Here is a 24,342-nt window from a genome sequence, read left to right on the forward strand (position 1 = left end):
AGTGTGATTTCCAACCCCGGCTCTCTCAGAGTTTCCAGGAGCTTCCTATCTCTTCTAGAACATTCCTTCACCACTGAGCTCACTAAGGTTGGTTCCTGCTCTTTGTGGCTGAGAACACACTGGGGCTCTGTGGAGATGGTTTCCAGGGTGGGTGAAAGAGACCCCACTTTTCCTACCACTGGAATGTAGTTCTACTCAGTTAGAAATGATTAAGAAGTGATTCTTCCAAATGAGAGGAGCAGCGAGTGACGGAACCCATGACAGGCAAATAAATGTCAGGACTTCTGTTTTCTTTTCCCCCCAAATTTTGCCAGTCATGGTGTCTTTCAGGATGATTAAAATGTTTTCAAGTTGGTTCTGATTCGCAACTCTGTGAATATGCTAGAAATCAGCGAACTGAACAGTTTAAGTAGGTACCCCACATCGTATTTTAATTATAGCTCAATGAAGCTGGTATTTTTTCAAAATAATTCAGGGGCACCTGGGTGGCTCAGTCGTTAGGCGTCTGCCTTCGGCTCGGGTTGTGATCCCAGGGTCCTGGGATCGAGCCCCACATTGGGCTCCTTGCTCCGCGGGAAACCTGCTTCTCCCTCCTCCACTCCCCCTGCTTGTGTTCCCTCTCTCGCTGTGTCTCTGTCAAATAAATAAATAAATAAATAAATAAAATCTTAAAAAAAAAAGAGAGAATGCAAAGATGAATTTGCCTTTTATAAAGCAGTCAGTCAACAAATGTCCATTAAACACCCACCAGGGAGCCAGGCACTGTGCCAGCTCTAGGCGCACCACAGTGAGCAAACCAGACACAGAGTCCCTGTCCTCCTGGAGTTTCCAGTCCAGTGGGAAAGAGGCAAAACTCACCCTTTTAAATGTCTAATTACAAAATGGAAAACGTGCAGAGAAGGGAAAGAACAGGGACCCAAGAGAGCTGAAGGGACAGGAAGGATTTTCCTGAAGAAAAGACACAGGAGCTGAGGAAGCTCCTGAGCTGAGTGAAGTGGAGAAGTGTTTTACACTGAGGGGGGAGAGCAAGTGCAAAGGCCCTGTGGCAGGAGGGCTAACCAGGCACCTGTGTGGCTGGAATACAGAGAGCAAGGGATGGATCGATAGGGCCTTGAAACTGAGATGGCAAATCTAGATTCTGGTCTCGCAGCAGGAAGTCTCTGCAAGTAGTGAGCAAAGGTGGACACCATCAGGTTCCTAACCTGGCCCCTCTGGATCCTGGGAGGAGGAGAGGTGTGGGGGGTCAGGAGCACTGATGTGGAGAGACGAGCTAGAGATAGGGTGGCTGGCTGGGGATTGCAGGGATGACGGCCAGGAACACGTGATTCAGAGGCAAAGAGGGACAAAGTGGACCCAGACGGTGAGAGGGAGCGGTGGTGCCCCCCCCCCCGCCCCCGCCGCCTGGTTTCCACCTGCTGTCATCCTGATTCCTTTGATTTTTGGTCTGATGAGTCATCTGTGAGTCATCACCCCCACAATCACCGCTGTTTTTTCCTTTTTCAACAATGAACTTGTTTTTAGCCACTGAGCCATTATATTACAGGCCAGTGGATTTGGAGGCCCTTCTCCAAAGACGGTTCTGGGGAAAATTTAAAAGGCTATTTAATAAAAGATTCACCATAGCATGGCTGTCACTACATATGCTGCTCAAGGCTGTCATGCGCAGGGTGGGGTCCAGCTGGTGACCCTCTGGAGCATGACTGTGGGGCACAATGCCCCGTCTTGGCTCCCCGGGGGCCCAGTGGGGTGGTGCCCATGCTGGGCCACGACCAATCCTGCTGCCCCTTCTCCATGTGGATTCTGTGACACCCTGGCATGCCTGCCACCACAGCTCTGGGCCAGAACACCCACCATCCGCAGGGCTCCCAGGATGGCCTCCCGCTGACCCAGGGTAGGCTTCCATCCTTGTAAAATATTAACCTGTTAACGTTCTTCTGAACTCACCCATTTGCTAAGATGGTATCCCCAGAACCCCCTTTTCTGGGGGTCTGCTCTGAGGCAGGCTGGGGATATAGAACCACTGGCAGGACATAAAGTACCTCCATTTTGCAGTCACAGTCACCCACCACCCCCCATCAGAAACCCGAGCATGGCCTCTCCTGGAGCATCTCCTTCATCTGTGAAGTCCCCGTTCCTCAGACCACCTTCTGAATATTCTGGAATCCACCTCCTCCTCTCCAGCTCCCTTTGTCTGCCCTGGTTCAGGCCTGGTTCCATGTGCCTGGAAGACCAGGCCAGTCCCCCTCATCCTGGCCTCCCAACCCCCGTCCCTGCTGCCAGCCCCTGGGTGCCAGCCATGCCCCCGCACGGTGAGACCATTTACCCCTGGTCTCCCCAACTCTCACTCTCTCTTCCTTCCTCCTTCCCCCCCTACTTAACTCGCTTCCATGTGCCCCTCAGGACTCGTCTCAGAAGTCACCCTTGGGAGGCCCCCTTGACCTTCAGGTGGGGTCACTTTCTTCCCCTGGGCTACGCTTTACCCACTGTGCTGCAATGTCTGTCTGGAGCCTGCCTTCACGGTCAAGGCTCAGATGGCTGGATAGGGTGAGAACAGCTCCTCCCAGGGCTCCGGGGTGCTGTTCAGAAACAAGGAGCAGCCCTGGGCACACATGGGGCATCACTGGGGCTGTGTCTAGGATCAGTATAAGCCACAAGAGGGCCCTGGGACACATCAAAGCCTGGGGCAATTACTGCCTGATCTCCAGCCCTGGCCTGGTTCATTCATGTTTTCACTCAGCAAACACCAGGGAAAGCCTCTTCCTTCTCACCATACCCCACCCCCGGGGCAGGCCCCGAGCTGGGTGTCTGGGCCTAGAGGGCCTACTCCCTGTGGTGTTGGAGCCAGGCCTGGACAGGACAGTGGGAGGCGGGCTCTGCTGGACATAGCTGGTGAGGGTGGAGGGCACTTTTAACCCTTCTCCGATTCCAAGAGGCCAGGACGGTCCTCGTTTCCACAGCAGCAGAATTTCAAAAGTGGCTGCCCAAAGGGGCTGGCCGATGTCACCCAGGACCCTGGAGCCTGAGCTCCTGACTACATTTGAATCTGCCTCTGCCTGCACCTGGAGGAGGTCTTGTGGCTGGTGGGGGATAAACCCCTGGGGACCAGGGGTTCATGGGTTTTGACAGCAAAACCTCCCTGAAGTGTTCGCCTGGGAGGGAGCACCACTCACGCCACAGAAGCTGCATTGGTGGTTGGTTGGTCTCTTGGCCCTGAGCTGCAAGGGTGGGTTTCCCTGAGGCTCATTAGGCGACGGGGCACCCCCAAAGTGCAGTTAGGGCTACCAGTCAAAGGGACAGGCTCAGGGTGGTCCCTGGTGCGGATGCTCCTCTCCCCAACCAGAGCGGGCGCCCTCCAGGGGAGCCTGCATGCTGGGACCCGCGGTCAGGCGGGAGGAGCCAGGAGCGGCGCGGCGCCAGTGGACAGAGCGCGAGGACAAGTCGCAGAGCCTCAGTTTCTCCATCTAGAAACCGGCGGCGGTTGTGCAGTTTGGACGGCACACGGTAGGCCCTCAAGCGGGAGCGTGACTGCTCATCCCTCTGGCTTGGCCGAGATGAGGCCTGGAGCCCCGACCTCCGGGGACCCCACTGAGTGGCCGCTGCTCTTCGGCTTCAGGTCACTGCCGCGGCCCCCAGCGCACAACGCCCGGCCGCTCTGTGAATAGGAGTGCGCGTGCGCGGGGCCAGACGGCTGCGGCGCATCGGCGCCCCCGCGTGGCCACAGCAGGAACCACCGGCCTTGTGAACAGACGGTGTTAGGGGCCTCCCGGCCTCAGACAGCCCGTTGGGGTGATCATCTAAGGAGCGCGAACCCGAGAGTATGTGACAATCTGAAGGCGTGACAGCCCTAACAGTAACAGATCACATCTGGACACGTGGTCATCTCAGGTCCAGAGTGGTGAGTGAGTTCCCCAAGATCAGGACTGGCTCTGCCTGAGGCCCTATGTCTAACACTGTCAGTGGCATACAGCAGGTGTTTAATAAATGTTTGTGGCGTGAGAACGAGTAAGCCATCTGTGTGTGCAGTGGGGTTGGAAGTGGTGGTATCAGTGGTCAGATGGTCACAATGTGCGTCTACACTCTGACCTTCTGGCCACCCTCAGAAAGGGCCCGTCTCTGAAGTCCCCAGCCACTGGAAGGTGGGGCAGAGAGACAGAGGGAGGCTCAGGCCCCATACAAACTGTGATGGGCCCGGCCCAGTCCCCTGCACAGGGCAGAGCAAGGCTCCCTGCTCCTGGAGCCTGGAAGCTTCTGGTCAGGGCGGCCTCTGCACATCACCTCTAGCCTCTCCCGCAAGAGGCCAGGCAGAACAGAGGTGGGGATGGAAGTGGGAGCTGCATACTAGCCTGACCCTGACCCTCCCTGGGGAGGGCAGAACAGGAAAGGCAAAGTCAGGGCTGCTGGGGGTGGTGATGTGGGAAACGAAGGCAGAAGAAAAATTATTAAATTTCCTCACTACTTAACAACCACTGACAAGTCCTTGAAACAAGCAGAGTGACATTCCTCTAGGGACTCAGCTGCCGGGATGTTGACACTTTACTAAGGGCAAAGGGCAATCTTAGCTTGACCCCCAGGACCCTGTAAGTCTACTTAACGCAGAAAAATTCCTTTGGAAACTTCCTTTATCTCGAAACCCCCAAGATACATGTTGGCAGTCATCCTCCGAGCATATGACACACCGATATACATCTGAAGGGTCTCGTGACACTTTTTACTGAACAGTAATAAATGACCTTTTCCTAACAATAGCTAGCCCCCTCAGGATCCTGGAAACCTTGCTTCCAAAATTCCTTAGAAACTTATGCTATCCCTGATGCCCTCCTAACTTGAAAGTATATATATAATGGGCCACTCCTCGCCACCCCAGAGCAGCTCTTTCTGCCCACGGGTCCTGTCCCGCGTGCTTTAATAAAACCACCTTTTTGCACCAAAGACGTCTCAAGCGTTCCTTGTTGGCAGTGGGCTACGAACCCTGACATCTTTCCTATATCAGTGGGACTGCGGGCAGGGCGGGGAAGTGCGATGTGGAAGGGGCATGTGGGCGCAGAGGCTGGGAATGAGCCCCAGGTCCTTGCCCCCGACTCCCTGCGGCCATGCCCCAGCCACGTGGGCCAGCCTAGGGGCTGAGGCTGGGGAGGGGGTCCAGGCCAGGCTCACAGCCCACGGGCAGGGTGGGGGCCTCGCTGGGTGGGATGTGGTGGGTCATGTAGCGCTTCCCCATGAAGGAGCCAATCCGCAGCTGCTCCGGGGCCTCCTCAGGCCACCACAGGCTGGAGCTGGATGGGGAGAGGAGGCCGCACTAGGTCCCTGCTGGGTGGAGCCCACTGCCAAGCCCGGGCCTCCTCCCGCAGCCTCTTCCTTTCCTTCCTTCTAGAACCAGCTGCTGGCCCACCTCCTCCAGGTGGTTGTCCTGACTACCCTGGTATCAGTTCCCTGAAGTGACTGAGGGCTGGCTGGCGAAAAAACAAGGCCCAGCAGGAGAAAGGCCAGGGCCAAGGACACACTGAAGGGCAGGGCGGAGCAAGGTGGCCCCTTTTCTGAACCTGTGTTCAGAGGAGCTGCTGGGCCACCTCCCTGCCCTCCAGGTGAGAGAGACTTGGGGCAGAAATCCCCCGAACATCCCTAGAAGGGGCATCGCCAACTCAAAACCGCAAGGTTCAAGGAGGGCTTCCAGGTGCCAGGACCAGGGAGAGGGAAAGGGCTCTGCGGGGTGGGAGAGAGGCCCATGGGGCCGTCAGCACTCACAAGCACGCGGTGGACGCTGCCAGGAAGGCCAAGAGCAGGAGGCCGGCCAGAGAGCAGAGGATGGAGGTGATGATGATCATGTCACCACTGCGCCGCCCTGGCCACGTGTCGATGGAGGCTGGCGCCTTCCCTGCACACAGCAGCAGCTCAGAGGCTGCCCCTGGACCCCAGGGCAGTCATGTCCCCACCCAAGCTCACACTCAAGGCCTGACAGCCTCCTGAGCCCACCCACCTGTCCATCTCAGCCGGGCATCTGGGCCCTGCCCGCCTGTATCACCCACAGCTCCAGCCCCTTGGTCTCACCTTCTAGGCTGTTCCTGCCAATGTGCCTGCCCACCGCCCTGCCCACGACTGGGCTGGAACCTGGGCACCCGAGGGGTGACCAACATTTGGGCATGGACAGAGCCGGTGTGTCTGCCCATGAGGCTGACCCGGTGCCCCACCTCCCCAGCACAAGCTTCTGTTTGGGGGAGGGGCTGGACTTGGACACACTGCCTCCAGGCCCCCAGTCTCATGGCAGCAGGGGGAGAGGTCGGCTGAGCATGACCATTTGGCAGGGGGGTGACGAGTCCACAGGGGTAGACTGGAGCCGGAGCACCCCTCTCCCCAGGGCTACCTTGGTGGAGAGCAATGGGGTCGGACCACCTGGTCTCGGCCTGGGGTGAGCCCCTGGCATCCATCAGGAGGAACTTCACTCTGTGGGGAGGAGAAGCAGGGAGGTCTGAGCCTCAGCTGCCCTGGGCAGGGCGCCCACAGTGGCCAAGCTCCAGGCAGTTCTGGGCCAGGCTCTTCTGGGGCACATCGGGATCAGCTGTGGCCTGGTCCCCCTCTGGGGGCCCTCTGAGACCGCGCTGACCACAGTGACCTCTGCCATCAGTCCCAGTGCACTGAGCCATTGCTCTCCAGACACCCCATCTGGTTTAGGGGGCCCCAGTCACTAAATGTCATATACACAGTGCCTCAGGGTGGCTCAGTGGGTCAGATGGAGCTGGGAGCCCCAGGCCTCCCAGAGAAAAAGGCTGGCCAAGTGGCACCTAGGAAGCCATAGAAGGCCCCCCACTAGGCTCGGGCACCCTAAGCAAAGGTCCAGGGAGGGAGGGGTGTGGTCAGGGTGCACTCAGAGCCTGGGGTCCCAGGGCGGGGGCCGGCTGAGCACTGAGGGCACCAGAGGCCGCGCAGAGGAGGTCTGGTTGTATCTTTGTGCCAGGTGGGGAGCCCTGGAAGGTGTCTGAGCAGGGAGGGACCCAGGCGGTCTGGCACCGAGGGCAGCCAGCTCCGGTGGCTGCTAGGGATGGGGGCAGGAGGTAAGAGGAAGCCGAGCCAGGAAGTAGGCATGGGGGAGGTGGGAGGGTGGTCCTGTCCAGGCAGGGGCTGCGCAGAGGCAGAGGGAGGCTGTGGATGGAAGCGTGGGTCCAGCCCACACCATGCCCCACCTTCCCTGCACCCCGTGCTGGTTTTCTCGGCCAGACTTGGACTCCCTGAGGACCCCTGGGCCTGGCTCTTCTGGGGCATATCGGGACCAGCCCCCAACTGGACACCTGCTCTCATTGCGGCTCCCTCCGTGACCCTGACAAGCCCATGGTGCCCTGTGCCTCAGCTTCTTCACCGGAGAAAGTGGGTGGTAGTCTTATTTCCTGCTTCCCTGCCTCATACCCACTGCTTGGCCCCGGACTCAGCCTGGGGCTTAGATTCCTGCCGGATCTACCCATGGGCTAGTGGCTGCAGCCCAGCACCCCCCACCGCCCAACTCTGGGCCTGAGACCCCACCAGCCCTTTGGTGCCCACTTCTTCCTCATGGGCAGGCTTCCCGGAAAGGCCACATTCTGCCTGCCCCCCCAACTGGGATGAGTGCTGCTCCTTGACCCCACAGAGGCATAAACCAAAGCTTGTGAAGGGGAAGGGTCTGGGGAGAGGCTAGGAAGGGCAGCTCTCTAACCCGAGACCCCTTCTCCCCCAGCACAGCCCCTGTCCCAGGGTCCAGGTGGAGTGACCCACCTGTAAGGTCCAGGGCTCGGGAGGGGGCTGTTGCAGTAGGGTGGCTGGTGGAGGTCAGCAAGGCAGCCGGGGTCACTGCCAACCCGCAGCAGGGGGACGTCCCTGCTGCCACCCTGGGGGTCCTCACAGGGCAGCTGGTCCAGGGATAGGGGCAGTGTCATATAGTGGCCATCAGTGAGCAGCCGTGGGAAGGCTGGGATCTCAGCTCGTGTCTGCGGGTTCTGGAAGTCCCTGGAGGCTGCAGAAGAAAGGGACAGACAGATGGGGCTAGAGGGCCTAGCCCCTTGCTGGGTCTAAGGCTCCCTGCCCGCCTGGCCCCTCCACGCCTCAGGGCCCAGAGGCTCCCTCCAGGCACAAACCAGGTTACTTTGTCACCCTCTCAGAGCCCGTTCAGGATAAAGCCCAACGCCTGGTCCACCACTGGCCAGCTCTCCTCAGCCCCAGACCCGCACCGTGACACACCATTGCTGAAGGCCACCACCAGCCAGATGGTGTTGGCAACGCCAGCATGCCCGTCCAGGACACAGCGAGGCTGCTCCAGGGAGAACGTGGTAGCTGTGACCTTTCCTTCCAGGTCCCAGGCTGTTATCTGCGGCGTGTAGGGGATCAGCTCTGTGGCCACGGAGATAGGCATGAGGGTCCTGGGACCTGCTCCCCGCCTCCCCGTTAGAGGTGGGGGGGCTCCCAGGATCCAATAACCCCAGCGGGTGGTCCCAGCCCCTTGGGTCCGGCCAGGTGAATTCATCCCAGGACCCCCACTCACCCAGGCTCACACAAGATGAGGGCCAGATCAGCGCGCCCACAAGGAGGAGCAGGACCGATGGGCCCGGCTGCCTCTGGGGGAGCCCCATGATGGCCGCCCGAGCTCAGCTTTCTTCCACATCCACAGCCTGGGGCTGATCTGGCTACCTCCTGCCACACCCCCGCCCCCAGCGCCTTGAGCCTGGAGGAGCCGGTTAGTCAGGCTGCGAGGCTGGCCAAGGCCTGGAAAGACCTGAAAATGTAAATGTACCCACCCTCTCCCACCAGCCCGGCCTACCCTGAGGGGGCTGGGCTGGGCTGGGCTGTAGGGTGGGGCAGGCTAGTGCCAGGCCCCAGTGCAGGACTGAAGGGGATGCCACCGGACCCCCAGATGCCAGCCAGGCCACCAGAGTCCCATGTCTGAATTGGGCTCCCAGCTAGCCTCCCTGCCCTGGAGAGGACCCAGTCTCTGGAAACCTGGGCTCAGGGCCACATGCCTGAGATTCCTGCACTCCAGGTGCCAAGAGCCTCCCTCTGGCCTTCCATCCCCACCTAGGGAGTGCGAGCAGGATGCAGAGGCCCAAGCCAACCTGTCCAGCTCCAGCCCCAGGACAGCACCCCCCCCCCCCCCCCCCCCCCGGTCCTACTGCCATCTCAGCACCCTGCCCTCCCTCCACAAGGCCACATTCTTGTCTAACAGGAGTCTGGAGTCAGAGAAAGGACCTTTGACAGCTGACAAGCCTCCCATTTACTTTAGTCCTTTGGGTTCTATTTTTCTGTTAAGATATAATTTAAGAAAAAAGATAATTCACATAAAATTCATCCTTTTAAAATCCACAGCACAGTGGGTTTTCACAAGGTTGTGCAAACATCACCACTAAGTTCAGAACGTGTGCATCACCCCGAGAGAACACGCTGTACCCATGATAAGTCACTCCCCATTCCCCTCCCCCGGCAACCGGCAACCGTCTACTCTCAGCCTCCACGGACTTCCCTGTACCGAACATTTCACATCGACAGAATCACCCAAGTGGCGAGCTGGGGCTGGCTTCTTTCACTTAGTGTTCTGTTGTCCAGGTTCATCCATGTTGTAGCGTGTGGCCGGCCTCTGTTCTTCCTTAGGGCTCCAGAACTTTCCCTCCACTGTACGGAGACCGGGCATTTTGTTTCCTGGCCCCTCGGCGGACAGTTGGGCTGTTCCCACTTTTTGGCTGTTATGAATAATGTTGCCACGAGCGTTCATGCACAAGTTTTGTGTGGACCTGTCTTCTGTTCTTGGATACATGCCTAGGGGTGGAATCACTGAGTCATAGGGTAACTACTTTAAGATTTTATTTTTAAGCAATCTCTACACCCAACATGGGGCTCGAACTCAAGAGTCACATGCTCTATTGACTGAGTCAGCCAGGTGCCCCCAAAACCCCAAACTTTTAGGTGGGAGAAAAATGCTTTAATATATAATATATTCATCTTTACACCAACACATAAAATATAAAAACACATAAAAAATTTAATTTTTTTTTCTTATGGAGAAAAAGGGTTTATGGAGGCAAAAGTACCCGGGGCCCACTCAGTATGTGGCCGGTGTCCCTGCAGCCCCGGGCCACAGTCACTGCCCCCAGACAGATGGCAGGCTGGGGTATTTGATCCTCCTAAGAGGGTTGAGAAGAATTAGAACTTCAAGGATGGGGTCAGACCAGCCCTGGCCCCCTTCCAGGCCCAGCTCTACTGTGAGCCTGGGACCCTGGGCCAGTCACTGCATCCTTGAACCTGTTCCCTCATCCAGAACCTGGAAGCCAGCAGCACCCGCCACGTGCAAGCAGCGTCTTACTCGGGGAATAAATGGGACGGTGGGCCTGGCAGAGTCACTGGACCACACGCGGTGAGAACTGGAGTGGGGACGGGGCAGCAGCCCAGGTCAGGGGGTGGGCTCTCGGGCCTCACCGCAGCTCGGTCATTGGGGAATGCGGGGCGAACAGGCAGTCTGCGGCTCCCTCCTGCTCGGACGCAGCAGGGTGCACGCACACGCACGCACACATGCACAGCCTCTCCACCAAAAAACACACCAAGGCCTGCTGACTTTGGCTATAGGGCATTTATTGCAAACAGAACATCTGAGGTATGAGAAGCTGACCTTGAACCCATGCCTGCCCTGGCTACGATGGGGCAGTCTCGCCTCACCCCACGCCAGGCCCCCGGCACTATGGACCCAAAGCAGCCCGCCAAGGGCAGGGCCCCACGCTCTGAGGTAGCTGCATCTTAAGCCCCCACAGTACAACTCCCCAGGCTTGCCCAACTCCCACGCAGATCCAGGCCTGGAGGGGAGGAGGGGGGTGGAAGGCAGGCCCCGACAAACACTGCAGCCTCTGAGGAAAGGCACCTTCCTGCCTGCCCATCCCAGGGACAGCCCAGCCGGCGGCGTGGGGAGAGGGCGGCTGGCTGCCGGAGGCAGGCGGGGCGGGGCTGGGGCCGGCCAGGCTGGGGGGGTCACTGCTGCTCCAGGCAGTCCTCGGTCACCCCCTGGGCAGCCAGCTCGGCCAGCACATTCTGCAGGTAGTTGGGGTCAGGGTAGCCGTGGCCTGTCACATTGCGGTCCATCTCTGTCTTGTGGTGGATCTCGTTCCACACCACTGTGTCCGTCTCTCCCGTGGTGCTGGACGTCCCTACTGTGAAGATGAGTCGCCTCTTCCAGGCCACCTTCAGCAGCTCCAGGACCTGCCGCGGGGGGCGGAAAGGGAGGGAGGGCCTGGTGAGCGAGCGCAGGCCTGGGCACGGGTTTTTCACCCTGGAGCGGCAGGGCACAGGGACGGTCGACAGCTGCTGGCATCCACTGCTCGCGCCCCTTCCCGGGACTGACCTGCCCCAGCAGTGGGGGCCAGGATGGGCGCAGTGGCGTTGGGTGCAATGCCAGCCGTGGGTGGGGCACGCCAAGGGGTGCAAAGCCCTCTCTCTCCGACCTGTACTGTGACCGCCGGCAGGGCCGGGGCCAGGCCGCTCTCCTGAGTGAGCCCACCCACAGTCCCGGGCCTGGAGCCCCATCTGTGGGGGTCCCCGACCTCCGGCTCCAGTCCTAACTCCTCTCTCAGAACTCTACCTGCTGACCTCACCGCCCAAGAGGACCCTCAGAGGGCACCACCATCCGCTGCTCAAGCCATACCTGGGGCCGGCCTAACTCGGCCCTACTTCCAAGTCAGCCTCTCCCTCCCGAGGGAGCCCGCGCCTCTCTGCTCCCCCACATCCAGTACCTGCCGGCCAGGCTCCCAGCAGCCAGAAGAAGCTTTTTCAAACCTCCAACCAGCAACACCCAGGGCGGCCTAGGGGTGCCCGATGCCCCACTGCCCCCACAAGGGGCTCTGGTCCTCCCCAGACTCTTCCCAGCCTCCAGCCCGGCCCACCTGCTACCACTCACGAGCTGCTCTGTCTGCTGGGAATGCTCTCCCTAGTCTCAGCGAGGAGGTGGCTCTGCAGGCCGTCCCAGTCACCCAGTCCTTTCCTGTCCCCTGCACCCCCACTGCCCCCACCCCACTGATCTCGTCATGCTAACCTGACTGAAGACCAGGTGACCTGGCCCGGGAGGTTGACAGAAGAGGCCTCCTCTCCAGTCATCTCTCCTGGGGGAGCATGCCTAATGCACAGCCGCCCCTGGGATGGAGGGGCCAGCACCCCAGCCAGCCCCAGAAGAAGAAGGTGAGCAGGGCAGAGCAGGCATAGCCACCAGGCTGGGCCCTTCCCCACCCCACCTGCTCGAACTGCCCATAAGCAGCCCCGGGGGGCCCCTTCCTCACCTTGCGGCCCTGGGCACTGTCTGGAAGGTAGCACTGGCGGGGAAACCCCCTGGCGGTGAACGGCTTCCCGGGGTTGGGGTGCTCTGGGCCCTGCAGGAGGAACGCAGACACTGGGTGTGGGTGCATCCTGAGAGGGGCCCAGCAGCCCAGCCCACCCTCTGCCTCCCCGGCCAGGGCTATTCCTGCACTTGAGACCAAATAAATCCGTGTCTCAGATCCCGCCCCTCAGAGACCGGACATGACACGGCCTTCCCTGACGCCATGCCACTCGGTTTGGCACAGACGCTCCTGCAAACTGATGAGGCCAGAGCTCATCAAAGGCCGGGGCACACGCTCCCACCCTGCTGGTGCCCTTCTGGGCTCTGGGCTCTGTGGCCGAGATGGCAGGGCCTCCTTCCTGACGCCCTCACCCCTTGCTCGAGATGGGGCCACAGCGGGGTCTGGCACAGGGGCAGCAAACAGGACGGGAGGGGAGGGAGCTAGAACAGTGGAAGGCCCTTGCTCGTCTGCCCTCTGCCACTCAGAGGCACATCACATACACCTCCAACCCCCCCCCCCCCACCAACACACACACACTGCTCTGTGGCTCTAAGGCCATCGGGAATGTTTTTAAAATTCACTATGACCCCCTGAGAAGAAGCAGAGGGAAACCAGGGAAAAGCATGTGGTTGGACAAAACAGGCACACCCCACCTGTCACAGACAGGCCCCTCTGGGTCCTGGTCTCCATTGCCCAGTACCTTCCCCACCTGCCACTGGTTCTGAGGTCAGCCCTGGCCCAAGCAGGAGGCCGAAAGACCCAGGGCTCCTATCTGGATCTCTACTGGGACCCTGGGACCTTCTGCTCAGGTTCCTGTCTTGTTCCTGACATTAGAGCTGGCCCCACCACACCCAAGGCAGGCCTGGATCTGGCCACTGAGCTGGCCTCTCAAGAGCAACTGCCCTCACTGTTGGCATCTCCCTGCCCTGTGGGATCCCCCGTTATTCAGCCCCTCGACACAAGCATTCTTCCTGCTTTATACACTTGGCCTTCTGCCCAGTACAAACCCAGCTACGATGTCTCTGCCCCCAGGATGCCCTCCCTGCATCAGGAAAGGGCTGCAGGCCACCTCTTTGCTTCCACAGCCCTACAAGCTTGTTCCGTCCCCAGACGCTGGTGCCTCCTGGTTCCTGGGAGCCTGAAATTGGGAGGCTGGGGCCTCCTGAGTGCCCCAGGGATCAGACCACTGAGAGAGGGGCGGCGTAGGAAGAAGACTGCCCCAGAGTGACAGGGACCGATTCCAGAACGGTCCCAGGAGGCTCCTCTCGTGCCCCTTACCTGGATGCCATGAGGAATGTTGTAAACTATGAGTATTGTTCCGCAGTCCTCATGGCCAGGGAGAGATACCTGGAACTTGAACACCTCCATCTTCCCCCGGGGCTGGGTCCCCGTTTTCTCCCCGTAGATGGTCTTGCAGGAAGGACACTGCAAACTTCCGTCCTGAGACAAAGCAGAGCACCATGGACTGAGCCGGTGGCCCTGCGAGAGGGCCTAGCACGGCCCCCTGCCCCACAGCAGGTCCCCAGCTCGTCCCCCGACTCCCTCCCGGCATAGAAACCCGACCCCAATGGCTTCCCTGGAAAGACGGTCGACGTGGGGGTGAGGTACTGGGAGACCAGCATCAAGGAGGCAAATCAGGTTGGTGTACAACAGTCTCCACGGTCGAACAGGTTTCAGACCAAACAAAAACCCCGTGACCTAGCAAATGCTGGTGCCAGCACCCTGGCAGTACAGGGCGGCCCAGGGATGCTGCGGGTGGGAGACGCCACGCCAAGCCCCGAAGTCTGACACGTGACTCGGGTCCTCCTCTCTGTCCTCCCAACCTCTGTCCGTTCCGGCTAAGCGCCACCAAAGGACAGCAGCCAGGTGTCCCTTGCCACCTTCAGGCCCACAGCGGCCAAGCTCTACCCTGCCAAGGGCCCAGGCCTGGAGACATCGTGAGTCTGCCTCCGAGAGCGTCCCGGGCACCCCCGCAGGACAGCAGCAGTCCTCTGCTCAGCCGCAGCAGGACCGCAGCAGGACTGTGGGCACCTGTGGGAGGCAGACGTGCAGGCACCTTGTTCCCGTTGCAGTACATGGCCAGCAGACACAGCAGGTGGAAGGCATGGCTGCACTTGGCAAGGCGGCCCACAGCCATGGGCCCAATGGTCTTGCTGTCGGTCACATCGCTGTAGCCGGACACCACAGACAGTTTCTCCATACAGATGATGCAGTCCTGGAGGGAGACCAGCACAGGGCACGCTCACCGACAGCCCGCTGCGCCACAAGGGGGGGGTGGAGGGTCTTAACAGGAAAAGGCCGTCATCTGCCGAAATGTCAGAATTATGGGCAGTCATTCCTGTAGTCAGTTGTCCCAGAGGTGGGGAAGACAGACGAGGCACCAGGATACACGCCCTTAGAGGGCTCGCCACAGGAGAGGGGACGATAGGCGGCCACGAGCACAGGGGCACGGGGGCCTTGGCAGTGACAGAAGCACAGGCTGAAGACAGCAGCAGACACGGGCCGGGAGAAGGGAAACAACAGGGCAGGAAACTGAGAGGAGAGGACCTCAAAGCTGGCTGTCACGAGGGAGAAAGGACAAGGCTGACAAGGACGGGAATGGGCATGGCAGGGAAAGGGAAGAGAATGTTCTGGAGCAGAAAGCAGCCTAGTTTGGGAAGGGCGGTGGCAGCCGCGGGGGGCAGGGGTGAGTAGGGTGTAAAAGAGACAGGCGGGTCAGAACCAGGCCCATGAGGTTCTGACGGCCAAGCTGAGGAGCGGGGCTTTGTCTCCCATGGCAGGGGACCCCGCCGAAGGGTTTAAGGTGAGGCTACCAGCATGATCACAGCTGCCTGGAGGCCAGGAGGCTGGTACAGAGCAGCCCAGTTATGCCAGGTGGGGGCGGGGGCTGCAAGGGCAAAGGCAAGGACACAGATTTGTGTGCTGACAGCTCTGGAGGGAGGGTGGGGGACACGGGGACAACCTCCAGGTCACTCAACCTTTACCAGCCAGAGCTGCGGGAGAAAGAGGTGGGGCGGAGGCCTCGGTTCTGTACTGGCACGACTGCCCTTTAACCCATGACCCCCTGCCCCGTGCCCCCAGAGTCCTTGGGACTCTCCGTTCAAATCAGAGACCAGTGGCACAGCAGCCCCCAAAACGCGGCTCAGCACAGAGGCTCGGGTCCTACCGAAGCTGCTACGAGGGTCTGGCAGGCCCCGTAATGACAGCAGGGCTGACTGGCTCTCCCCACAGCCGGAGGGGCAGGAGTGCCAAGGGGACAAAGCCAGGCTTTCCCCTAGCTCGGTCCTCGGGGAGTGAGGCAGGCTCTCCCACCCCTTGTCTCCAGGATGGCCCAGGCAGAGGGCTACACACAGGCCTGTGTAGGAGCCTTGCTCAGGACCACAGCTCCTGAGCGGCAAAGCTTAGATCAGAATTTGGGCCTCTGAAGCCAGGCCACCTCCCCTTGGTAAGGCCTGCCTCCTCCAGGAGGCTGGGAGATCAAACCCAAGTACCCGGACCACGGCCGGCACTCAGAGGCACCTTGGGAAGCACCCTCCCAGCAAGAAAAGGCCGGTAACCTTCTCCTCTGGAGCCAACCCTCATCTCCAGACCAAACCAGAAGCAGCGTGGCTCCAGCGACACGTACCTCATCTGGGGCCATTTTCAGCTCTTCCGTATACTTTTTTATCACCTGTTCTGGCTCTGGCTTTGGAGTCCCTCCTAGAAGAGAGAAGAACATTAGCAGTGTCCCAAGGAGTACGAACTGGAGACGCTGAATCTAGAGAGGAAGGGGGACAAGGGAGAGGCCCAAGCCGCCGGGAAGGACACTGAGAAGGGCCGAGGTGGGAGGGGTGAGCGTGCAAGAGGAGACACGGCACCACTGCAGACGCCCGGAGCTCGGCCTGGCAGAGCCCTATCTGGTCCACCCGCTGGAGGCCCGGCCCCAGGAGCCCTGGAGGCAGTGGACGAGGACCGGAGACCGGAGGTCCCAGCCGTCAGGAGCCATGTGTGGGCCTCCACCACATCCCCACGCGTATTCGGTCAGAAGGCTAGACGCAGGCTCTTCCGAGGATACACAGAAAGTCGAACAGCAGCTTCTACAACAAACCACTCTGGAGCATGTTCCAGCAGTGCTGTTTCACTCAATCTCCATTACTCTCGTGAAAAAGCCAAGGCAAGAGAAGTTCCAGGAGCTGAACGTGCAGCGGGTGCCTGCCCGGCGGGCATCTGTGTGCACGCCGACTGCAGACAATGCCACACGGATAAGGTCACGACAAACCATGGTTTTCTCTTGCCTGGCCCTGGACCGTGGGGTCTCAGCGACACGCCAAGTCCGGGAAGGAGCTGGGACGCAGCAGGAAGGGCACCCCAGCCACCCCACTCCTCTCAAGACCCCCCACGTGCACAAAGCTGGGAGGGGCAGCCCTGCGCCTGCATCAACACTGAGCCCGGCCCCACACGGGCCCCCCCCAACGCCCCTTAAATGAGAAACTCTCCCAGCCGGGGAGAGAACTGGCCAGGTCTGGGGCTTCTCCAGCCAGAGGCAGCGGCAGAATGACAGAGAATGGCAGCAAAGCTGTGCAGGAGCAGAAAGGAGGACCCGGAAAGACCAGTGCAGCCGGGGAAAGCTCTTCTTCCTGCCTCCGGGTCATTGGGTAGGTCCCGCTCCTAGCCTCTGACACCAGGGGGACCCTGGTCTGCACCCAAGTTCAGAGCCACCAGGTGTGGCTGCAAAGACAGACAAGTCTGAGGTCTCCACAGCCAACTGCCCTCAAAACCAGAGAAGGCCAGGCGACAGCTAGGAGGGGAGCAGAGGCTGGGAGCAGGCAATGTCAGGTTTGGTTCTGGCTGTCACGCTGGGACCAAAGCATACCACCTGAACCTCAGCTCCCTCACCTCAAAATGCAGACCTCATCCTGACCCGAACTGTGACTGTTGTGAGAGGCAGTTACGGACCAAGGAATACCACCCTACCAACACACAAACGTCCCCCCAACTCCTTCACACACATACCCCCCACACCAATGTACCTCCACCCCTCACACACACTCCCCACAGTCCCACACACACAAACATATCCCCCACCCATCAAAATACACACACACCCTCACACATGCAGCCCACACACCCTCACAAACAGCCCCTCCAACCCCCTCACACACGCAGCCCACACACCCTCACAAACAGCCCCTCCAACCCCCTCACACACACACACCTCCACACAAATGTATCTCTACCCCTTCACACACATACCACACACACACAAATGTCCCCCAACACATTCCACACACACCCAAGCTTCCCCACACACATGTAAACGTCACACACATACACACACACACGCACATGCGCACCCACCCCGCACCCTCCCCCCAACACATACAGACACACACAGATTTCTAGGCCCCGGACTGGTCACTGGTGAGAAGGCCAGGCCAGAGCACAGTGACTGCCAGCACTGGTAGCCGTCCTGGTAGCTGCTGGGACTCAGAGTGAGGAGAGGAGCATTTTAGAAAAGCATAGGGACCCCAGGACCCCATCTGCCAGGACTAGCCTTGGGCCCACCTCTGGTGAGGCCTGGCTCAGCATCTCATTTCCCCGCTACTTGCCCTTGCCCAGGTGGCCTTTTAGAACCCAAGGTAGCTTTCCACGATCCACACTTCTCTTAAGGGGGCTAGCCAGGTGACCACCAACCCCAAGAAAGGGACATCTGAGCCCAGGAAGGAAGGTCAGAGTGTCTACCAAGAGCCTGCATTCTTCCCGGGCCAGTCTGAGTGTCTCAGGAAGCTCCGGGCCTGCCCTGCCTGGCTGCCGGGATCAGTGCAAAGGCCCACACTCCCTCCAAAGGCCCATGCCACTTGCTGGGCCTCCCTGACACCTGCGGGGTTGGGGTTAGATAGGCAGTGGGCATGATCAGAGCACCCCCGTGACTACATGCCGGGCGCCTCATGTGTGCATTTCCTATTCCTCCCATGACCGACCTGCTAGTAAGTACCAGGTGCCGGCTCATGCATGGAGACACAGGTGTGAGACATGAAGCCAGAACCAAGACTGGAACCCAGGCTGGCTGCGCCAGAGCCGTGCTCGCTTGCTCACCACAACACGCTGAAGGTCACCGGGCTTTCAGCAGTCTGTGCATCTCCAGCCCAAAGTCAGAGGCATAGGCTTTCGAAATGGTAGGTTAAGAACTTACTACCCACAGGCCCCTTCACGTAAGTCTGCTTAAAACCCACAGCACCTTCCATGGTCCTGAAACCCCTTCCTCCCCAGCCATGTGATGGGCAGCGCAGCACCATTGGGGGACTCCTCTGAAGTAGTCCTTCGTGGTGGCCAGATAGGGCTGGGGGCCTTTCCTGAGACGCACGCTGGCCCTGCTGGGAGGGACAGAGTCACCCCATCCTGAGCTGGCCTCAGCCCATGCTTGTGTTTATAGAGTCACAGAGGCCTCAAGAACAGGCCCCTCACACTCCACCTGTGCCAGGAAGACAGGAGCTTCTGAACTCTGGGTTTTCGGCAGTAAGTGGCTTTTGGGGCCCACCTCTGCACCAAGGGCAGGCAAAAGGGCCATTGAGGCCCTCCCCTGGGGATAAAGGAAGTGGAGAAGGGCCGTGGGGGTCAGAGAAGAGCGATCGATGCAGGAGAGTCAGAGGCAGCAAGACTCGGAGGCTTAGCAGAGGCCAGAGAGTATTTGTGAGCAGGAACTACCTTTCATGGACATTTTCCTCAATCTCTTAACTGAGCTGTGACTTTTAGAGGCCAGACAGGAGGCGGGAGGGCTGGCGGGCTGGGGTGCGCGGCTAAGACACACAGGGAGTCCAATGGCTGACATCAGAATACTCGTCATGCCTACACGGGGTGCGAGATCAGACATGCAGAGAGGGGAGAAACGTTAGAAGGAGTCATTCGGCATGTGACATCCACAAACCCCGGCTGAGTCCAGGTGGCACTGTGAACGGCCAGCAGGACCCACCGATCTTCCCGAGGAATCGGCTGCTGGAGGCTCGAGGCAGCTAAGCCCCAGGCCAGGAACCAGTGAAATGCCCGGCTCATCAGAGCTCCACAGGTATCTGTACGAGCCACCAACTGGCCCACGCACACAGCATGCGGGGAAGGGGCAGGGCGAGGCTCTTTGCTTCAGGAGGGCAGGATGCCATTCCGGGGGGGAATCTCCCTTCTGCCAGGCGCAAGAAGGAGAGCAGAGGGGTGACATGGAAGGGCATGGGCAAGCTATGGAGACACGGACAGGGTCTCATGCTCACAGTCCCCCCACCCCCCATACTTCCCCCAGCCGTGCCCTCTGGGCTCCTGGTCACCTTGCCTCCAGTGGGGTGCTATCTGCTTTTCACGCCCATCTGGCCCCCCTAGGTGCTTCCAGTGCCATTGCTAGGGTGGGTGAACAGAATGCTGGCCCCGGGGACTGCTCCCCGACTAAGGCCTCCCCCTGGCCCCTGTGGCCGATCCTCTGGAGCAGCCAATGGTCCCAGGCCGTGGCTTCCTTCTCTAGCGCCCTCAGTCAAGGCTCAAACAAGCCTTCTCTGTCCTGGAGGGTAGCACCGTGGGCACACCCACAGGGGGAAGGCCTCACTCCTCAGCCTGGTGTTCCACACATGCTATAGCTGGACCCTCACCCCATGCTGCTCCCTTGGCACTCGCTGGGGACCCAATACTTCCCGGGAACCCAGCATGTCCTCCCGTGGGAGCCCCTATTCCTGCCACACCTTCAGCCTGCCTTGCTGTCCACAGCACCACCCACCTAATCCTCCCTGCCCTCCGTCTAGCTCAGTAACACCTCCTCCACAGGGCAAGTGAGCTCTTGAGTGTCTCAGGAAGCTCCGGGCCTGCCCTGAGGCAGGCTTTCCGAGCCTGAGGAAGACTTTCCGAGCACTCAGTATCAGGCTCAAGGGCTGGGTACCGAGGGCAACCCGGGGCAGGAAGCAGAGATCCTGGATGGGCCAGCCACTGTGGCCTCGAAGAACAAAGACTCAATGTGGCAAATGTGCCCAGTCGGGGACAGAAGCAGAGGCCAGCCAGCAGCCTGGGCAGCACAGCAGAGGTGGGAGGGGGCGCTGTGGCGGCCACTCGCAAAAGACACCAAAGCGCACATCGGAAGACCAAGGCTGCACCCCGGGCACTTGTTCATCAGGCAATGTGATGCCACCAGCGTCTCAAGGTTGGTTGCTCCTGAGCTCCAAAGTAGGTTTGAACTAGATGTCAGGCAGACCGAATGACAAGCAGGCACGGGGGAGGGGAGGGGGCACAACAGGAACAATGCTTTCGTAGAACCCTGCGCCTTTGCACTGACCATGACCTCCTCCCCCAACACTCTCTGCTCCACTTCAACCAGACCTCTCTCCAAGCGTCACCTACGAGGCAGCCCTTCCCTGACCACCCCCATCTAAAAGGGCCACGTCCCCCTCTGTCTGTGTCTCCTTTACCCTGCTTAGCGTTCTTACTACATGAAAGGACTCGCATCTGGGTGTTATGACTGCTGTCTTCCCTGCACCGAGCACCGAAGGCAGGGCCCGGTCACAGGAGGTGCACAGCACCTGTCTGCTGGGGAACCAAGATCCCCCTGAATGCTGCTGGGTGGCTTCTTTGAGGCTAGCATGAACAACGCTTCTGCCCTCGTCGATGCAGGACCCCTCCCCTGAATTCAAGTCACAGACACAGAAGTCTCAACTTAGAAGCCTGCAGAGCAGGAGCCCCTGCTCCGTGCATCGGCCTTCTTGCGGGAAAGTGTGAAAATCACCCCACACCTACACTTTGTAAAAGCAACATCCACTGGACAGGATGGGTTGCTGGGGGGGGGGGGGGGGGGAAACGCCATGAGTGGGCCATCACAACTTCCCAACAGCAGGGCTCAGGGACAGCCCCCCAAGCTCACATGGCCACAGCTCCCCCAATTATCTGAGAGGGTGCCCACTTCTCCGCCAGACCCCCAGAGAGAGGCCCTGCAGCGGTCAGATGTGCAAACATCTCCTTTCGGACACCGGGGCTCTGGTCCCCCTGTCCTCTGACCGACCTGACCAAGCTGGGTCCCAATTCCACTCGGCCCTGGCTGCCCGGCCCTGGGGGGGCTGCAGCAGCGTGAAACACAGACACTCCGAGGAGAGGGCTGGGCCCGGCCGTGGCCAGGGAAGCTGTCACCTGAGGCACTGCTGGCCTGGCAGGAGGCGGCTCCTCCATGGCCTTCCTCTGCCCGCGTAGAGGGTACCCAGTCCTTCCACAGCGTGACCACTGCTTTGTAAACCTACCCGCAAAACCCCACGTCCCTCAACGGCGGCCCGAGTATTCCCGAATCCATTAACGTGGCCCGGGGAAAGAAGACATTCTCCAGACCCTACTTCCTGGGGGCTGGCTCGGGATCTCTCCTTCCCTGGCACCTGAGACTAGAGTCCCACCGGCAGGTGCAAGGCAGAGCCTGTGTTCAGAGGAGGTGGCATCTGGCCACGAGCTCCAGTCTCCACTCCTTGCTGGCTGGGACCGAGATCCCCAAATTTCCCCAATGAATAAAATGGAGGTTAAAAGACCCACCTACCTCCAGGACTGATCTGAGAGCCAAGGGGATGGGGGACACTAAGGACACTCTGGGCCACAGACTAAAAGGGTCCTCAGCCTCAGGAGCATAGGAAAGGGAGCAAGTGCAACTCGAGCCCCAGAACACTTCTGAGCTGCATTTAGAAAGGTTTTTATAGCATCTGTATTTTAGCCTTAGTGATTACAGAGCTGAATGGAGCTCAGTCTTGTGCCGGCTACGCCTGGTCACCCACAACCTTTCTCCAATAAGATCACCACCCCACGCATGCACGCACGGGTCTGACTCAGCTGGTACCACATGAAGACCTCAACTGGGTGGGAACTTTGCAATCGCCACATGTCTGCTCACTGTTCTCTCTGCCCCGGCACAGGGCTGATGGCTGAGCAGCTAAAGCAGGTTCCAGAGGGCCCCACTCTCCCATCTTCTCCCACCTCTCTGACTGGTCCCTCCATCTCCTTCCAGTTCTCTTCCCAGCATCCCACCTGCAGTCTCTGTAAACTCATACATCCCCCCCATGGGGGGCAGAGGTCACCCCGTTCCGCCCTAGACTGCTCTTCTGAGCTGCACATCTAAATGGCCACTGCCTCCAGGACAGCTCCGCCCAGGTACGACCCAGCAGCGCCCGCCCCCCTTGCCCCTCTACGTGCTCCCACCAGACTGGGGAATGGCACAGTGTAACTGCTGAGAACCTAGGTTCTGGAGCCCAGAATGCTTGGGGCTGAGTCCCAGCTCTGCCAAGGGCTGGCCGGCTGATCTTGAGAAGCTTCTAGAACTCTCTGAGGCTCAGTTTCCTCAAGTATAAAATAAGGAATAAAAGTTCCTACCTCGCAGAGCTGTTACTGGGAAGAAATGAAGGAAGATACACACAAAACCCCTCCTTAGTGCCTCAGCCGCACACCGGGCCTCATTCCATTCCTTCTCTCGACCCACCTAGTCACCAAGTCAGAAGCTTTTACCTCCACCACTGCCGAGGCCCGAGTCAGGCCCTTGGCTAGCTCCCCTGAGCCATGGAGTCGGGCTCTGCACGGGTCTCCCTGCTCCAGGCCTGTCCCCTCGAACCCCACTGTGCTACTACAGTGACTCACTTAACACACAGACTTGGGTTATCTTATTCTCCTGCTTCAACCTCACTACACTCCCCCTATCTTTCTATGACATTTTGCCTTTCCCACTCATTAAAAAGTAATTTTCAGTAACTCCCTAACCTATAAAAGGAATTTTAAAAACAGTTCAAAAGGTGTATGGTTAACAAAAGATCGAGGTGGACACAAAACCACTGATTCAAAGCAGAACTCCAGCCGAAACAGCTGAGTTCCCCCCGAGGGCCCCTTCAGGGAAATACGTCAAGCATTTCAGGACGGACAAGTGACTCAAACCATAATTAAAGTGACGCGGAGGGGCGCCTGGGTGGCTCAGTCAGTTAAGCGTCTGCCTGTGGCCCAGGTCATGATCCCAGGGTCCTGGGATCAAGCCCCACATCGGGCTCCCTGCTCAGTGGGGAGCCTGCTTTTCCCTCTCCCTCTGCCCCTCCCCCTGCTTATGTTCTCTCTCACTCTCTCTCCCACTCTCTGTCAAATAAATAAATAAATAAATAAAATCTTTATTAAAAAAAAAAAGCGATGTGGAAATTTCAAAGATGGGGAAAGGTCCACACCAGGGTACCCACTGTCATCAGGCAGGCCGCGCCCCCCGAGTGAAAGGCTCACTCACTGAGGGTACGCCATCACGGAAAAGAGGCACTGCCCCCCCCACCATGGAGCCACTGTGGCTTTCCGTGAGAACAGAGAGAGTAACAAGACCCCCACCCCACAGTCTCCCCCCCGGCCCACGCATTCTCCCACAGCCTCTACGTCCTGTCCCGCCAGACACAGCCTGTTCTGGAACCCAGGACCCAGCAAGGTGCCTACCTGCAAGGGCTTGCTGGACCCGGCTGGGCTTCGGCATCTGCACGGGCACCGCGGCGGGGATGCTCCCAGGGCTGCTCGCAGGACCGCTGGGGAGGGAGGCACTTTGGGAGAAGAGAGAACAAAGCTGAATGTAGGAGCCAACTTAGCAGAAACCAGAGCCAGAGCCAGCCCAAGATGTGAGAACGCTGGTGCTGCTGGGGCCCCTTCAGAACTTCACTTTGCATGGCCACCTCCGTGTGAACGAGGACTTCTGGGTTGTTTTTTTGTTTTTTTTTTTTAATTAAAGACCCTGATATCTGGAAAGAGGAGCAAAGAAAGCTGAATTTCACCACGCCCAGACCCAAATTAACCTAGAGAAGCTGAATAGTGAGGATGTGAAGCCCACAGCCTGGCCCACCACCCCGGCCAAAATCAAGTAGGGAGAGTCAAACTCCAAGCCAGGCTAAGAGGCGGGAGAGCATTGGCAGGTGGGGCCAGAGCCGTGATGGGAAAGAACAGCGCTGGGGTGAGACTCAGAAGTTTACAAGTGATCAAGAAGGAAGCTTTAAGCGTTAAAAAAAAAAAAAAAAAAAAAAGGTTTTCCTGGGCAATTCAGATTCTGAAGACAATCCTAAAA

The 24,342-nt window shown here is 59.2% G+C and overlaps 2 protein-coding genes across 7 annotated transcripts in view; both read right to left on the reverse strand.

Moving 5' to 3' along the window:
* Positions 1 to 4,063: 4,063 nt before the first annotated feature.
* UPK3B (uroplakin 3B) lies at positions 4,064 to 8,743 on the reverse strand. Of its 3 annotated transcripts, XM_025864452.2 has the most exons (6): positions 8,501 to 8,743; positions 8,200 to 8,349; positions 7,738 to 7,975; positions 6,359 to 6,438; positions 5,743 to 5,872; positions 4,064 to 5,273 (listed from the first exon to the last, which is right to left on the reverse strand). In XM_025864452.2, exons 1-6 carry the CDS (start codon positions 8,586 to 8,588, stop codon positions 5,114 to 5,116), a joined length of 846 nt encoding a protein of 281 aa, XP_025720237.1. In that variant the 5' UTR covers positions 8,589 to 8,743; the 3' UTR covers positions 4,064 to 5,113. The 3 variants fall into 3 exon arrangements, with proteins under 3 accessions (XP_025720237.1, XP_073740369.1, XP_073740370.1); XM_073884268.1 differs by lacking the exons at positions 4,064 to 5,273; positions 5,743 to 5,872 and having other exon boundaries at positions 5,893 to 6,438; XM_073884269.1 differs by lacking the exons at positions 4,064 to 5,273; positions 5,743 to 5,872; positions 8,200 to 8,349 and having other exon boundaries at positions 5,893 to 6,438.
* Positions 8,744 to 10,554: 1,811 nt separating this feature from the next.
* The window catches only part of DTX2 (deltex E3 ubiquitin ligase 2), a 35,213-nt gene continuing 21,425 nt past the window's right edge, over positions 10,555 to 24,342 (reverse strand). For 3 of the 4 annotated variants that reach the window (XM_073884266.1, XM_025864585.2, XM_073884265.1), the window contains 7 exons: positions 23,727 to 23,827; positions 18,987 to 19,127; positions 15,928 to 16,001; positions 14,359 to 14,517; positions 13,581 to 13,742; positions 12,264 to 12,353; positions 10,555 to 11,193 (listed from right to left, as the gene is read on the reverse strand). In XM_073884266.1, coding sequence (XP_073740367.1) covers positions 10,966 to 11,193; positions 12,264 to 12,353; positions 13,581 to 13,742; positions 14,359 to 14,517; positions 15,928 to 16,001; positions 18,987 to 19,127; positions 23,727 to 23,827 — 955 coding nt within the window. In that variant the 3' untranslated portion in view covers positions 10,555 to 10,965. The remainder of the gene's footprint in view (positions 11,194 to 12,263; positions 12,354 to 13,580; positions 13,743 to 14,358; positions 14,518 to 15,927; positions 16,002 to 18,986; positions 19,128 to 23,726; positions 23,828 to 24,342) is intronic. The other variant, XM_073884267.1, reaches the window with a different exon arrangement.

This window comes from Callorhinus ursinus, unplaced genomic scaffold (genome assembly GCF_003265705.2).
Source record: "Callorhinus ursinus isolate GAN/ISIS: 27379988/994484 unplaced genomic scaffold, GSC_fseal_2.0 scaffold55, whole genome shotgun sequence".
Taxonomy (NCBI): Eukaryota; Metazoa; Chordata; class Mammalia; order Carnivora; family Otariidae; genus Callorhinus; species Callorhinus ursinus.

What these genes read in the sequence shown, in the direction of transcription:
- UPK3B (XM_073884268.1), bottom strand. Translation starts at nt 8,588, where the DNA reads ATGGGGCTCCCCCAGAGGCAGCCGGGCCCATCGGTCCTGCTCCTCCTT. An exon ending in GGTGGTGGCCTTCAGCAATG is followed by an intron (nt 7,976 to 8,199) that starts GTGTGTCACGGT and finishes TTTCTTCTGCAG; the next exon opens with CCTCCAGGGACTTCCAGAAC. An exon ending in CCGAGCCCTGGACCTTACAG is followed by an intron (nt 6,439 to 7,737) that starts GTGGGTCACTCC and finishes TCCTCCCCACAG; the next exon opens with AGTGAAGTTCCTCCTGATGG.